This window comes from Leucoraja erinacea, chromosome 2, assembly GCF_028641065.1.
Source record: "Leucoraja erinacea ecotype New England chromosome 2, Leri_hhj_1, whole genome shotgun sequence".
NCBI lineage: Eukaryota > Metazoa > Chordata > Chondrichthyes > Rajiformes > Rajidae > Leucoraja > Leucoraja erinaceus.
In genome coordinates, this window is record NC_073378.1 from 134294004 (window position 1) to 134308018 (window position 14015).

At 46.8% G+C, this 14015-nt stretch overlaps 2 protein-coding genes across 2 annotated transcripts in view; one reads left to right on the top strand and one right to left on the bottom strand.

Annotated features, from left to right (window-relative positions):
* The window catches only part of parp10 (poly(ADP-ribose) polymerase family member 10), a 45248-nt gene extending 40167 nt beyond the window's left edge, over positions 1 to 5081 (top strand). Inside the window, exons 10-11 of the mRNA XM_055648949.1 lie at positions 3029 to 3197; positions 4469 to 5081. Of these exons, the coding sequence (XP_055504924.1) occupies positions 3029 to 3197; positions 4469 to 4779 (480 nt within the window). The 3' untranslated portion in view covers positions 4780 to 5081. The remainder of the gene's footprint in view (positions 1 to 3028; positions 3198 to 4468) is intronic.
* Positions 5082 to 6224: 1143 nt separating this feature from the next.
* The window catches only part of recql4 (RecQ helicase-like 4), an 82655-nt gene continuing 74864 nt past the window's right edge, over positions 6225 to 14015 (bottom strand). The window contains exons 22-25 of the mRNA XM_055648926.1: positions 13127 to 13313; positions 12303 to 12453; positions 11505 to 11613; positions 6225 to 6628 (exon numbers count right to left, since the gene is read on the bottom strand). Of these exons, the coding sequence (XP_055504901.1) occupies positions 6504 to 6628; positions 11505 to 11613; positions 12303 to 12453; positions 13127 to 13313 (572 nt within the window). The 3' untranslated portion in view covers positions 6225 to 6503. The remainder of the gene's footprint in view (positions 6629 to 11504; positions 11614 to 12302; positions 12454 to 13126; positions 13314 to 14015) is intronic.

Consider the following 14015-nt stretch of genomic DNA (forward strand, 5'->3'; position numbering starts at 1 on the left):
ATCACATCACTCCAGTCCTCAAACAACTTCACTGGCTTCCCATCTCCCACCGGATCACCTACAAAATCCTGATCCTCACCTACAAAGCCCTCCACCATCTGCCCCCCCATATCTCACTGACCTCCTCTCCCCCTACCAACCCTCACGGTCCCTCAGATCCACATCAGCCGGTCTCCTCTCCATCCACAAGTCCAACCGCCGTAGTTTTGGGGACAGAGCCTTCTCCAGGGCAGCTCCCAGGCTCTGGAACTCCCTCCCCCAACTGATCCGCAATTCCGTGTCCCTCACCATCTTCCAGTCCCGCCTCAAGCCCCATCTCTTCACCTCTGCCTATCCTTAGCCCTGCGTCCTCCTCCCTTTTTCATCTGTGCATTAATTGCCTCATACTGTGTTTTGAATTGAATTCTGTCTTTACTTTGTGTACTAGTCATGTCTCTACTATTTATTTCATTCCCCTTACATGTTTTTCCTCTACCTGCTAAATTTTTGTAAGGTGTCCTTGAGACTCTTGAAAGGCGCCCATGAATAAAATGTATTAATATTATTATTAACGGTTCACCCAAGCGAGAATGAAATTATTTTGGGGTGAATGAAACTAGAGGGATGAATGAAGGGTGAATGACTTAATTTATTCAGATATTTATATTTTTTTCTATGCTTGAAAAAGGCCTTGCCATTAAAGTGGTTAGTAAGCTCATTGGTTTTAATGGCAGTGAAGCTGGAAATTTGATGTTTTTTTCACTCTACCTGTGGTTTCCTAATTTCAAAGTAGCAGGATATTTCCCACATTTACTGTGATATAACCTTTTATGGAAGTCCATGTATTTTTGAGCTAGTTTTTCAAGAATAAAACCTCAGTAATCAAAGCCCAAAAGGGGTGGATGGGGCAGAAGTCCAGTGCTTAGATGTTGGAATGTTTTTTTTATCATTCTAATAGAATGATTTTCCAACTCCAGTGGTAATTACATTTTTTTTTGTTTTCACTCCTAGTTTTCTTTACATATTTTTAGGATGTTTAAAAAGTTGAATAAAATAAACTTAAGAAACAAGTTATTTATGTTTTTTGCTCATGTGACAAAATAAATTATATATAAAATTATTCCCAAGGGAGAATAAGATGAAAATTACCAAAACAAAACATAGGAAAATTTAAACGAAATTTTGTGATAAAGACTCAAGGGTGAATGACACTGAAATAGTTTAAGAAGCGCTGCTTTAGGGAACTGGGGTTCCCCTCTCCCATCATAGATGAGGCCTTCACTCGTGCCTCCTCGGTACCGCGCAGTTCCGCCCATGTCCCCCCTCCCCCTAGTCACAACACAGACAGTGTCCCCCTAGTCCTTACCTTCCACCCTATCAGCCGTCGCAAACAACACATTTCCGCCACCGCAAACAAGATCCGCCCCTCCACGAGATCCCCCCACGAGCCACATTTTCCCATCTCCACCCCTTTCCGCCTTCCGCAGAGACCGTTCCCTCCGCAACTCCCTGGTTAACTCATCCCTTCCCACCCAAACCACCCCCTCCTCAGGTACTTTCCCCTGCAACCGCAGAAGATGCAACACCTGTCACTACACCTCTTCCCTCAACTCTGTCCAGGGGCCCCGACAGTCCTTTCAGGTTAGGCAGAGGTTCACTTGCACCTCCTCCAACCTCATCCACTGTATCTGTTGTTCAAGATGTGGACTCCTGTATATCGGCGAGACCAAACGCAGACTGGGCGATCGTTTCACGGAACACCTTCACTCAGTCCGCCTGAACCAACCTGATCTCCCGGTTGCTGGACACTTTAATTCTCCTTCCCATTCCTACACAGACCTTTCTGTCCTAGATCTCCTCCATTGTCAGTGAGGCTAAACGCAAATTGGAGGAACAGCATCTCATATTTCGCTTGGGCAGCTGACAGCCCAGTGGTATGAATATTGATTTCCCTCACTTCAGGTAGCCCCGGCATTCCCTCTCTCTATCCCTCCCCCACCCATTGCACTAGTTTTTCATTTTCACCCTACAAACAGCTTACAATGGCCTGTTTCCTTTGCCATCGTTACTTTTTGTGCATCTTTCATTCATTGTTCTATATCTTTCCACATCTCCATCTATATCTCTCGTTTATTTTATCCCAAACCAGTCTGAAGAAGGGTCTCGACCCGAAACATCACCCATTCCTTCTCTCCAGAGATGCTGCCTGTCCCGCTGAGTTACTCCAGCTTTTTGTGTCTATCTTCAGTTTGAACCATCAGCCATGATCATATTGAATGGCGGTGCAGGCTCGAAGGGCCGAATGGCCTACTCCTGCACCTAATTTTTATGTTTCTATCTGCAGTTCCTTCTTACACACTAGAATAACCTTGTTTTAGTTTGTAGAAAACTAACCACTAGCAACCTACCCATGGTACAAACACTGGATTTTAACAACAATTTTTTTCCATCATTATACTCCCCTTTTCTGTTTTGATCAATCTACTTCTATTTAATAAACTGATAATTAAATTTAAAATAGACACGTTAAAAATTAAATTTCTAAAAATTCGAAAATTGTGTTTTTAACTGGTATACTGTATCAGTATGTACTGTCACAAAAAAACAATGGCCTTGGAGATTATGTTGACTTTGTCACTTGACCTCCTCTGATGTAAGGATGAATTCACAATCTCCCAATCTAGCACATGAAGAATACAGAGATGGTTGCACAAAAAAGCTGGAGAAACTCAGCGGGTGCAGCAGCATCTATGGAGCGAAGGAAATAGGCAACGTTTCGGGCCGCAACCCTTCTTCAGACAAGAATACAGAGATTGTGGTTTGTGGTCAACCAAAAGGTCCCTGTGGTTGACGTCATGGTATTTGGATTGAATCAGAGCAATGGTTCACTGATATTTTACTGTCAAATGTACCTACCTACTCTGTGCCAAGGGGTTCCTCCCACAGCTGACCCCCCTCAACTCCCCAGAGTGCCCCCGAGGGTGCGGGTGGTCTGCCCCCAGCCTGCTCGCCAGAGTTTAACAGGATTTCTCCTTGTTTGTCATCTCAGGTGGAGGTGGTGAACAATCCGTTGCTGTACCAGCAGTACATGGTGAAGAAAGCCAGCATGGAGGCCACACAGACTGATGTCGAGCGAGTCCTCTTCCACGGAACGAGCGAGGAGAGCGCCAAAGAGATCTACGTGCATGGATTCAACAGGAGCTTCTGTGGGAAGAACGGTAGGAAACCCACCCCGTGAGGCCACTTCAGTGGAATAACACTAACCTACATACCCGCAGGTCTTGGTAATGTAGGAGGAAACTGGAGCACCCGTAGGAAACCCAGGAGAAATGAAAACTTGACACAGAGGAGATGAGCGAAAGGGTCTCCAGAGTGCTGATGTCAAGCACAACCTGGTTTCTCCCTCAGTTTAGTCCTTGCAATTTTGCAGTTTGTTTGGTTGTATGTTTGTTTTTTTGCACAAAGTCCGCGAGCATTGCCACTTTTCATTTCACTGCACATCTCATATGTGTATGTGACGAATAAACTTGACTTGACTTGACATGCAATAGGATTTTCCGGTGGATACACCAATGATCTATGGCCATGCCATGGGTGGATCAGAATGAGCTGTGGCAGTGAATCCAAGGAAGAGGGATTTGCCATTCCAGTGAAACTTGTCCCCTGTAACTCCTGCCCTGTCAGCGTTTGGTTCAGTTGGAGGCTATTAAGGGTGTATCAATTGTGATCTATCCATTATTGGCCCTTCAGCCCAACTCATCCATGCTAACCAAGATGCCCCATCCAAGCTGCTCCAATTTGACTGATATCCCACCTCTTTTTTCTATCTATGTACTTGTCCAAATGTCTTTTAAACGTGGTAGTCATACCACCCCATGCCACTGGCTCTGGCAGCTTGTTCCAGCTTGATTGTGTGCTATATTACCAGTTACATCTGCTCTCCAAACAACTACCCAAGTCTTACAAGCTTGGTGGAAATGCAAGAGTCTGCAAATGCTGGAAACAAGAGCAAGAAGCACACTGCTGGAGGAAATGGACAGTCATACGATGCTTCTGGCGGGGACCCTGCTTTGTCCCCTGCTGGGCAGCTGAGTGGTGCCAGAGACCCTGGTTCGAACCTGACCTCGGGTGCTGTCTGTGTGAAGTTTGCATGTTCTCCCTTTGACCGTGTGGATTTCCTCAGGGTGCTCTAGTTTCTTCCCACATCCTGAAGATGTGTAGATTTGTAGGTTAATTGGTCTCTAAAAAAAGTTGCCCCTTTATGTGCAAGGAGTGGGTGTGAAAGTGGGATAACAGAATGTTAGTGAACGGGTGATCGATGGTCGGAGTGGACTTGGGAGGGAAGTGGGGGGGGATGTGGAGGAGGGAGGAGGCAGAGATGTGGGGGGGGGGGGGGGTAAATGGGGGGGGGGGGGGGGGGGAGGGAGGGGGGGAGGAGGGGGGGGGAGGACCGCCAGCCCACTGACCATTTGTCCGTCTTGCCCTCCAGCGGCCGTCTACGGCCAGGGCGTTTACTTTGCAGGCCAAGCCATCGTGTCGGTGGACGACCAGTACTCCCCGCCAAACCCGGAAGGCCTGAAGTTTGTGTTTGCGGTGAAGGTCCTGACGGGGTCGTACACAAAGGGCGACGGCAAGCTGAAGATCCCTCCGCTGAAGGACAATAGCCAGCTATCCCTCAGGTTTGACAGCGTGGTGGACGACTGCGAGAAGCCCCGCATATTCGTGGTGTTCCACGACACCCAGGCCTACCCTCAGTACCTCATCACCTGCCGCTGGAAGAAGCCTGCGGCCAAGACCTGAGGACTGCACTAAGCGCCAACCCTGCGCACTATGGTTCTCCCGCTGCTGCTGCTCTGGCCTTGATCCGCTACCCGTGGGGATTGGTACTGTGGGGGGAACCCGCCCATCTCCAGGCTTGTCCTTGGCTCTCTGCCGCCATCCCAAGGATCTGGAGACCAGGGGTAGGTTGTCCCATTGGTTGGGTCCTTCGCAATACAATTCTACACTGCATCTGCCTTAATTTGTCCATTTTGGAAGATTGTAAAATACATACCTGCTGATATTTGTCTTTAGAATTGAAGAAATTAAAGTTGAAGAATGAATTGAGTTTGTCTTGGTGGAGTTGTATGGAATCTGTTTGTGACATGCCTTTGCCAACTATTTTCAGCAATCGACCATGGATCAAGTCCTCTTCAGTTGTAGATTTTATAGTACCTGTCTCAACTACCTCATTTGGCAGCTCATTCCATATACACTTCACCCTCTGAGTGAATAAATCTTGCCTCTTTCGCTTTAAACCTATGGCCTCTGGTTCTTGGTTCGCCTATTGTGAGTAAAGGACTGTGCATTCACCACTTCTATTCCCCTCATGATTTTATACACCCAGGCCCTCAAATCCTCTAAAATCATATCTGCACTTGTTCCAGCTCATGACACCCTTCCTCTTGCAGGATGTCCAAAACTAAACATAATTCTCTGAATGCGGTCTCAACGTCTTGTACAACCAGAACATAACACCCCAACCTTTATACTGATGAAGATCAATGTACCAAAAGCCATCTTTACCATCCCATGTAGCTGTGGTACAAATTTCAGGGAACTATGTACTTGTACTCCTGGATCTTTCTGCTGTAGCCTCTCCCCTCAGAAGCTTTCCAGCATCTTCCCACCGACTGATGTTGGATCAGGTGTATAGTTACCAGGCTTGTACAAGGGAAACCACAGCTGCTGTCCTCCAGTTATCTGGTACTGTTGTTGAGTGAATATTTAAAAATCACAGTCTGTGCCCCCTCAATCATTTGCTTCCCGTAGCAGCTTGCTACAAATCCCATCGGATCCAGGGGATTTATCCGTCTTTAAAACCCTCAGGCTTCGAGTACTTATTTGTTGACGGAGATCGGCACTAGATTTTCAGTTTTTTTTTGATGAAGAACCATCCTCAATTTATCAAGGAAACATCAAACCTCCTTGCTTCAGTGAATGGCTGTTGTCTCAAAATTATGCGGCCATTCAACCTTCTCCTTCGCTGGGTTACTTGTCCCAGGGTTGTGGATTGATTCTCTGTCCTGGGGAGGCGAGGAAGGCTGTCGTAGACAAGTGGACCTTTGCAGAATTACACGCCAGTGGAACAGACAAGGTTAGATCAATCGCCATCGAACAGACCAGGCTCCCGGTGGAATGGGCAGCTCCTGCTGTTTTTATGTTATGAACAATGAACATGCTTCAGAAATAGAGACCACACCATGCTCAGAGCAAAATTTATTTATGATAAAACAACCTATTTATAAAAAAAAATTAAAATCACATTTCCCAACGGCGTTTCTTTCTGTTTCTCGGAGTTGGATGGAAAGAGGAGAACAGGTGGCATTGTGGTCCTGCCTCAGGCCCTACAGAATACGTTGGCCTTGCTACCTGTCCTCTCGTTGTCACATCTCTCACGTCAAGACCATGGAAGTTGCAGAATGTTTACAGGCTCCTACTGCTGCTCCTTCCAACAATGTACATGTATCCACACCCAGAATACCTCAATGCTTCATTGCGATAATTTCCTCCTTTGCTACCTGCATTATTTTGTTGAAGTCAATTTTGAGATACTTTCTCCAGAATCTTCGATCCCGTCCATAAATCTTCGCCGGATAACAAGGGCTCTCTAGAAGAGGAGAAAATAAAATCAGGAAAGTGTTAATAAAAAAGGCTTAACAAGTTGATACAAGGAACTGAGGATGCTGGTTTATACCAAAGTGCTGGAGTGACTCAGCGGGTCAGGCAGCATCTCTGGGGGAAAAGGATGGGTGATGTTTCGGTCGGGACTTGTCTTCAACGAGTGTTGGGTTTCTGTCTGAGATGGGATCAGAGCCCAGAGTTGAATGGATTTAAAGGTAAAGCAATAGTGGACTCGTTCTCCAGCCAGGGGTCAGAGTGGAGTGAGTGCGAACACAAGCCAGAAGATAGGCGGCATAGTGGCTCGGCGGGTAGAGTTACTGCCTCACAGCACCAGAGACCCTGGTTCCATCCTAACTACGGGTGTCCAACACGCGGTCTGTGTGGTCTGCATGTTCTCCCTGTGACCAATGGTGCTCTGGTTTCCTCCCACATCTCAAAGGCATGCAGGTTTGTAGATTAACTGGCCTCTGTACATTGCCCCTAGAGTCTTCAGGCTGTGGTATTTATGGAAAATTGCTGGGAATGAGGGAAGAGTAATAAATGGGATTAATGTAGCCGGGTTGGTTGTTGATGAGTGCAGATTCAATGGGCTGAAAAGTCCATATAAGCCAAACCAAGGCAGGACTTTCACTGTGAATGGTAGGGCCTCGAGGAGTGTTGTAGACCAGAGGGCTTTAGTAGTACAAGTCATGAGTTCCCTGAAATTGGTGTCGCGGGTAGATAAGGTGGTTTTTGGCAAGCTTGCCACCATCAGTCAGGGACCAGAGTATGAAAGTTGGGATGTTATGTTGCAGTTGTACAAGACGTCGGTGAGGCCACATTTAGATTACTGTGGTTTGTTTTGGTTGCCCCATTACAGGAAAAAGATGCCATTGAACTGTAAAGAGTGCAGAGATTATTTACAAGGATGTTGCCAGGAGAGTTTGGGCAGGCTAGGACTTTATTTCTTAGAATGTAGGAGGCTGAGGGGTAATGTGATGGAGTGTATAAAGTCTAAGGGGCAAAAATAAAGTCAACGTGCACAGTCTTTTTCCCCAGAGTTGGGGAATCAAGAACTAGAAGGTATATGTTTAAGGTGAGAGGAAAAGCATTTAATGGGGACCTAAGAGGCACATATACAGAATGAGGAAATGGTAGAGATGAATGTAATTACCACATTTAAAAAGCAGTTGGACAGGAAAGGTTTAGAGCAGGGGTGTCAAACGTGAAGAGGTCCAATATGGCCTGCCAAGAGGATGTTTTGGTGGGTGAAAAAAAGTATATTCAACCATTTATTATGTACTAGACCGAGTGCAGACCCGTTGGGTCCCCGACCCCAACGCAATAGTCCAACACTTACCCGTTCCCGTTGTGACGCCAGTTAAAATGGCGATCTCAAAATGGCGGTGGGCCCGGCAAGCCTTCCCCAACTGTGAACACGCAGCTACCGGGCCCACTGCGCATACCTGCAGTAAGGCTGAGTGTGACTGAGTCTGAAGAAGGGTTTCGGCCCGAAACTTTGCCTATTTCCTTCGCTCCATAGATGCTGCTGCACTTTTGTCTACCTGCAAGGCCGAGACTGTTTGCTACTGTGGTTCAAAATGCCTTCCAAGAAAAGGTGACATCGAAGATCGGATATTCAACGATAATTGGAAAGATCGTTTTTTTTTTTCTGAGGTCAACGGCAAACCCGTGAGTCTGATATGCTCGCAACAAGTAGCTGTGGCAAAAGAGTACAACATCAAACGACACATGGAGAAAAATATGACAAGTACTCAGGACGACTCAGAATGCAAAAGGTAAACGAGCTTGAAGCAGCTCTGAAAAAACAGCAGTCAGTGTTCATCCAAAGCCGAGAGACTCATGATGGAACGGTCAAGGCCAGCTATGTTATTGCCAACAAAATAGCTGCTGCGTCGAAGCCATACTCAGAGGGGGAATTCATCAAAGCATGCATGCTGATGACGGCTGATCTGGTGGGCCCTGAGAAGAGACAGGCTTTTGGGAATATCAGCTTGTCAAGAAATACTGTGGCAGAGAGAATCGGGGACCTTGCAGGAGATTTGAACAGTCAACTAAAAGACAAAGTGAAGTCATTTACTGCCTTCTCTATCGCAATTGATGAGAGCACCGACGTGACTGATGTAGCTCAATTGGGAATATTTATTTGTGGTGTTGATGCATCTTTGACCGTCACCAAGGAGTTTGTGGAGATGGTGCCTATGACAAACACCACATCGGCAAATAACGTTTTCTCCAGCCTGGTCGAGGCCTTGGACACACTGGGAGCTGACACCATGGACACTCTGTCAGCATGGCAACAGGTGGCACACACCGTCCATGGTCGGGAAAAACTCAAAGAGAAGGTTCAGACAGAGAATCCAGAGCAGGAATTCTGGAATTTTCATTGTAGCAGTTATGAAGCAGGAGCCTGAAAATGGACAATGTGATGGATGTAGTAATCAAAACGGTTAATTTCATTAGAGCAGTAATATGTAATATGGGGCACGGCCTACCCTACCACACTGATGTCCGCTGGTTGAGCAGATGGGTTGTGCTCAAACGTTTTTTTCAATTACGTGCGGAAATTGGACTATTCATGAACGAGAAAGGAAAGCTTGTGGCAGAGTTGGATGACCCAGACTGGCTTCATGATCTTGTGTTTTTGGTGGATATAACAGAGCACTGAAATGTGCTTAATGTTAACACGCAAGGCTGCAACAAACTTGTTACGGAATACTACGACAGCATTCGTGCCTTTCAAATTAAAATAGGCCTGTGGGAAATGCAGCTATCCCGGAGCAACCCAGCTCATTTCTCCTCTTTGCAGTCTGTGTGTGTCGCTCATGGGAATAATGACAACATGGACAGGTACAAGGACAAAATATCACGGCTGAAAAGTCAGTTTCAGAATCGTTTCCAAGTCTTCACTCGCCTCGAGAAGGAATTGTCACTATTCCGTTTGCCATCAACGCAGCATCAGATGTGCCAGAGGAACTCCAAATGGATCCAATTGAAGTTGAGTGTAACTCGGCTTTGAAATATAAATTTAAGACTGTGGGTCTAGACTCATTCTATCACTACCTGGGACCGATGTACCCCAAGATGACAGACTTTGACAGACCTCAAAGATCCTTGGCATGATCGGGACAATATATCTCTGTGAGCAAGCGTTCTCCTTAATGAACATTAACAAATGCTAACTGGGCTCGCAGCTGACACACACACATCTAAATGACATTATGAAAATCACAACTGCCCAGAAACTGGTCCCTGATGTTGACAGGCTGGTTAAAGCCAAGAGATGTCAGGTGTCTGGAAGCAGCAAGTGAAAAATTAGTGACACGGTTTGATGCACTGCGACATGTAAGCAAAATGCATTATCAAATATTGAGTGTCATAATATTGTGATTCATTCATTTTCTATCTATTATTGTAAATGTGATCACTTCATTAAAAATTTGAGGCCGTGTTCATTGTCTGAGTTTGATTGTTGGAAGCAGGCTAATAATAATTAGGTGCAGTTGTGTAGCCTACATTTACAATTTGTTTTGTTAGGTTTACATTTGTGTCTGCTAACGTTCGATTTCAAATGGTTTATTAATGGAAAGGGTGTGGCTCCCAAAACAATCTTAGCCAAAATAGCATCTTATTTTCTTTTAAACCCTGTCCCACTGTACAGGTTCATTCAAGAGCTCTCCCGAGTTTAAAAAAAAATCAAACGAAGCATGTAGAATGTACGTAGCGGGTACGTCGGAGCTCGGGGACGTCTCTTAGCGGCTCGTAACGCTAACGGCAGGTACTCGGGAAACGCGGACATATTGAGAGCCCCGAGTACCTGCGAGCTGCCATTACCGTAAATCTCCGAGTTCGAATCAGGGCAAACTCGGGAGAACACTTGAATTAACTCGTACAGTGGGACAGGGCTTTGGCTTTCTCCAACTTTCTTGTAACCTACGACTGTAAGTTAATAACAATCATAAAAGTGATGCTTGCTACGCATTCTTCATAAGAAACAAAATTCATAAAGTGAAACACTTTGTAGTTATAGCAGAGACTGAGACACACCAGAGAGCAGGTTGAAAAAACAAAGGTAACGAAAGCTGTGGGAGCACGTGCACGTGCGTTCACGCGTGCAGAACTGATCCAGCCCGCATGAAGTCGCATTTTGCCCAATCCGGCCCGTGATCTAAAATGAGTTTGATATCCCTAGTTTAGAGGGATATGGGCCAAAAGCAGGTAACTAGGACTAGCTTAGATGGGACAGCATGGACGAGTTGTGCTGATGGGCCTGTTCCCGTGCTGTATAACTCCACGAATCCGGAAGGATTCATTTGGCCTCACACCAATAGTGTCACATTTTCCGTCCCATTCTCACAGACTTTTCTGTTCTAGATCTCCTCCATTGTCAGAGTGAGGCTAAATGCAAATTGGAGGAACAACATCTAATATTTCGCTTGGGCAGCTTACAGCCCAGTGGTGTATTGATTTCTCTAACTTCAGGTAGCCCCGGCATTCCCTCTCTCTCTCTCTCTATCCCTCCCCACCCAAATCGTTTTTCTCATTTGTACACAACAATCAGCTAACAATGGCATATTTCCTTCATCATTGTTACTTTTTTGCATATCTTTCATTCATTGTTCTTTATCTCTCTACATCATCGTCTATATCTCTCGTTTCCCAAATCCCTAACCAGTCTGAAGAAGGGTCTCGACCCCAAATGTCACCCATTCCTTCTCTCCAGAGATGCTCCCTGTCCCGCTGAGTTACTCCAGCTTTTTGTGTCACATGTAAACTTGGTTAAGTTATCACGCAGTACCCATGGAAACAAATGTAATCCCGCTCCGCTGGGATACTAAAACAATGGGAAAAATAACTTTTACCAATCCCGTGAAATATCCTCGCCACCGCTCTGCCCGAGAATTTTTCATCACTGCGGAGAGACAGCAACTGGCGGATGTCCGCTCGAATGTGATTCTCCCAGTCGTCGAACTGAAATAAAGAGACACCTTCAGGTGAATTCTTTCAACACCTTCATCCAATGTGAAGCTTTTAAACAGGCCACGTGCAATGTCACCACAAGCCTGGGTCAAGGGACAATAATGCCTGATTATTGACATACCAAATTGACACCTGCAACTGCAGATACTGGAATCTTGAGCAGAACACAAAGTGCTGAATGAACTCAGGTCAGGCAGCACCTGTGGAGGGAATGGATAGGCCCGACCCAAAATGATGCCGAGCCAATCCCTCCACAGATGCTGCGTTTCCCGCTGAGTTACACCACCACTTTGTGTTTGCTCAAGTACACTGAGGTACAAGTACAGTGAAGTTGATGTCATAGAAGTAGAAGCAGGCCATTCAACCCATCGCGTCTACACCACCATTCAATTATGTTTCCAGCAGCATCAAAGGTTCATAGACTGGGACAAACACACAGAGTCAAATTATACATAAATAGCACGTGAATTTGCTAAAAGACGACAACCAAAAAAACACCTTCATCACCTCCTTAAGAAACTTGACCAAGTCAGTAAGACACGACCTTTTGTGTTCAGAGCCATGCTGACTGTCCCATATTAACCCTGTAATGACTAGAAGGGTGCAGAGTCCATCAATGGGCTGAACTAGCATCTGCACGTTTCCAGCGCAAGGAACAGTCAAAAGCCAAGAGTACCCACCTTCACCCTGTCTAAATCATCCTCCTCTTCCTCTGGGTGATGATCCTGGAGGTTGTTCTGATTAAAATAGTCCTTCAGCAGCTGCTTTAACTGCGAGCTTTTCTCCACATCAACGGTGTCTGCACAGATGCCGCAGTTCTTAAAGGCCACGCTGGAGGGAGACAGAAAGAGGTGAAGAGGCCCGTGACATTAATTAAATCACTTCACTGAATGCAGCACCAACTGTGAGGATCTGCACTGCACCACGGGCAGGTAAGGAGCGAGGAGCTTCATCTGACGAGTCCATTGTTGTAACACGCTGATTGGCACAGCTTGTTACAACAATGGTCAGCTAATGGAACTGCTGCCGTATAGTCCACCAACCCTGGGTCAATCCAGGCCTCGGATCTCAGCCGCTTCCCCCCCCCCCCCCCCCCCCCCCCCCCCCCCCCCCCGTTCATCGCATTCACCTCAGTGGCACGGTGGCAGCGACAGAGTTGATCCCTGACAGCATCAGACACACGGGTTTGATCCCGCGTCCACATGCTGTCTGTAAGGAGTTTGCTCCGTGTCCGCATGGGTTTTCTCCGGGTGCTCCGGTTTCTTCCCACATACCAAAGATGTACAGGTTTGTAGGTTAATTGGCTTTGATAAAAATTGTAAATGGTCTCTGGTGTGTAGGATAGTGCTAATGATCGGGGGTCGCTGGTCCAAAGGGTCTGTTTCCATGCTGTATCTCCACAAACTAAAACTCAGCAGCAGCCACCTGTCTGCCTCCCTCCCACCTACCGCCAGCACTCGCCCACGTTACCCTGGCCTGCCTCGTGGAGGTAGGCCGCTCTCACCTGCGAAAAGACCTGAAGGAGGCTTTGAGGCGGAAGAGTGCGGACCTCTCGTGGGCCAGCACCCGCTGGTGCAGAAACTCACACAGGTAATCCAGTTCCTCGTGTTCCAGATCTCCATACGATCGGAAGTGGAAGGAGAGCTCCCCGAACTCCACGTGCACCCCACTCTTCCCGGTGCCCTGCGTTCCTGGCAAGGCAGAGAGGAATAAGACTCGGCTGCAGGGGAGTCAGATGCACCAGGACCAGAACAATGGAATTCTTACTTGCTGCAGCTATATAGGCCCATTAACGCAACACTTAAACATACAACAATGAATAATACAATAAATTATCAATAGAACTTGATAACCAGGTCACAATAGTGACAAGCAAAGTACATAGTGTAACCAAACAAACTCCATACTGATTCGGTACCGAGGTACAGATATGATTAGGGATAGACACAAAATGCTGGGGTAACTCAGCGGGTCAGGCAGCATCTCTGGAGAGAAGGAATGGGTGACGTTTCGGGTCGAGACTCTTCTTTCCCCTTCTGTGATTAGGGCTATGCAGGGTGGTTCAAGAGCTTGCGGGTTGGTGGGAAGAAGCTGTTCTTGAACCTGGAGGTTCTGTACCTTCTTCCTGATGGCAGCAGCGAGAAGGGGGTGGTGTGGGTCTTTGATGATATTGGTTGCCTCCTGTAGATCCCTTCGGCAGTGGGGAGGTTAATACCCGTGATGGACCAGGCAGTGCCCACCACTTGTTCCTGGGCCTTCGAGTGACCGTGCAAGGCCCCGCGGTTTTGCCAAGGGAGAAAGGCTGCGCTATACTGCGAGGAAAGGAGCATATGAGTGGCAGCTGCAGGAGACAGCAGCAAGGAACAGTTCCTGGATTTAGGTACCGAGCTGCA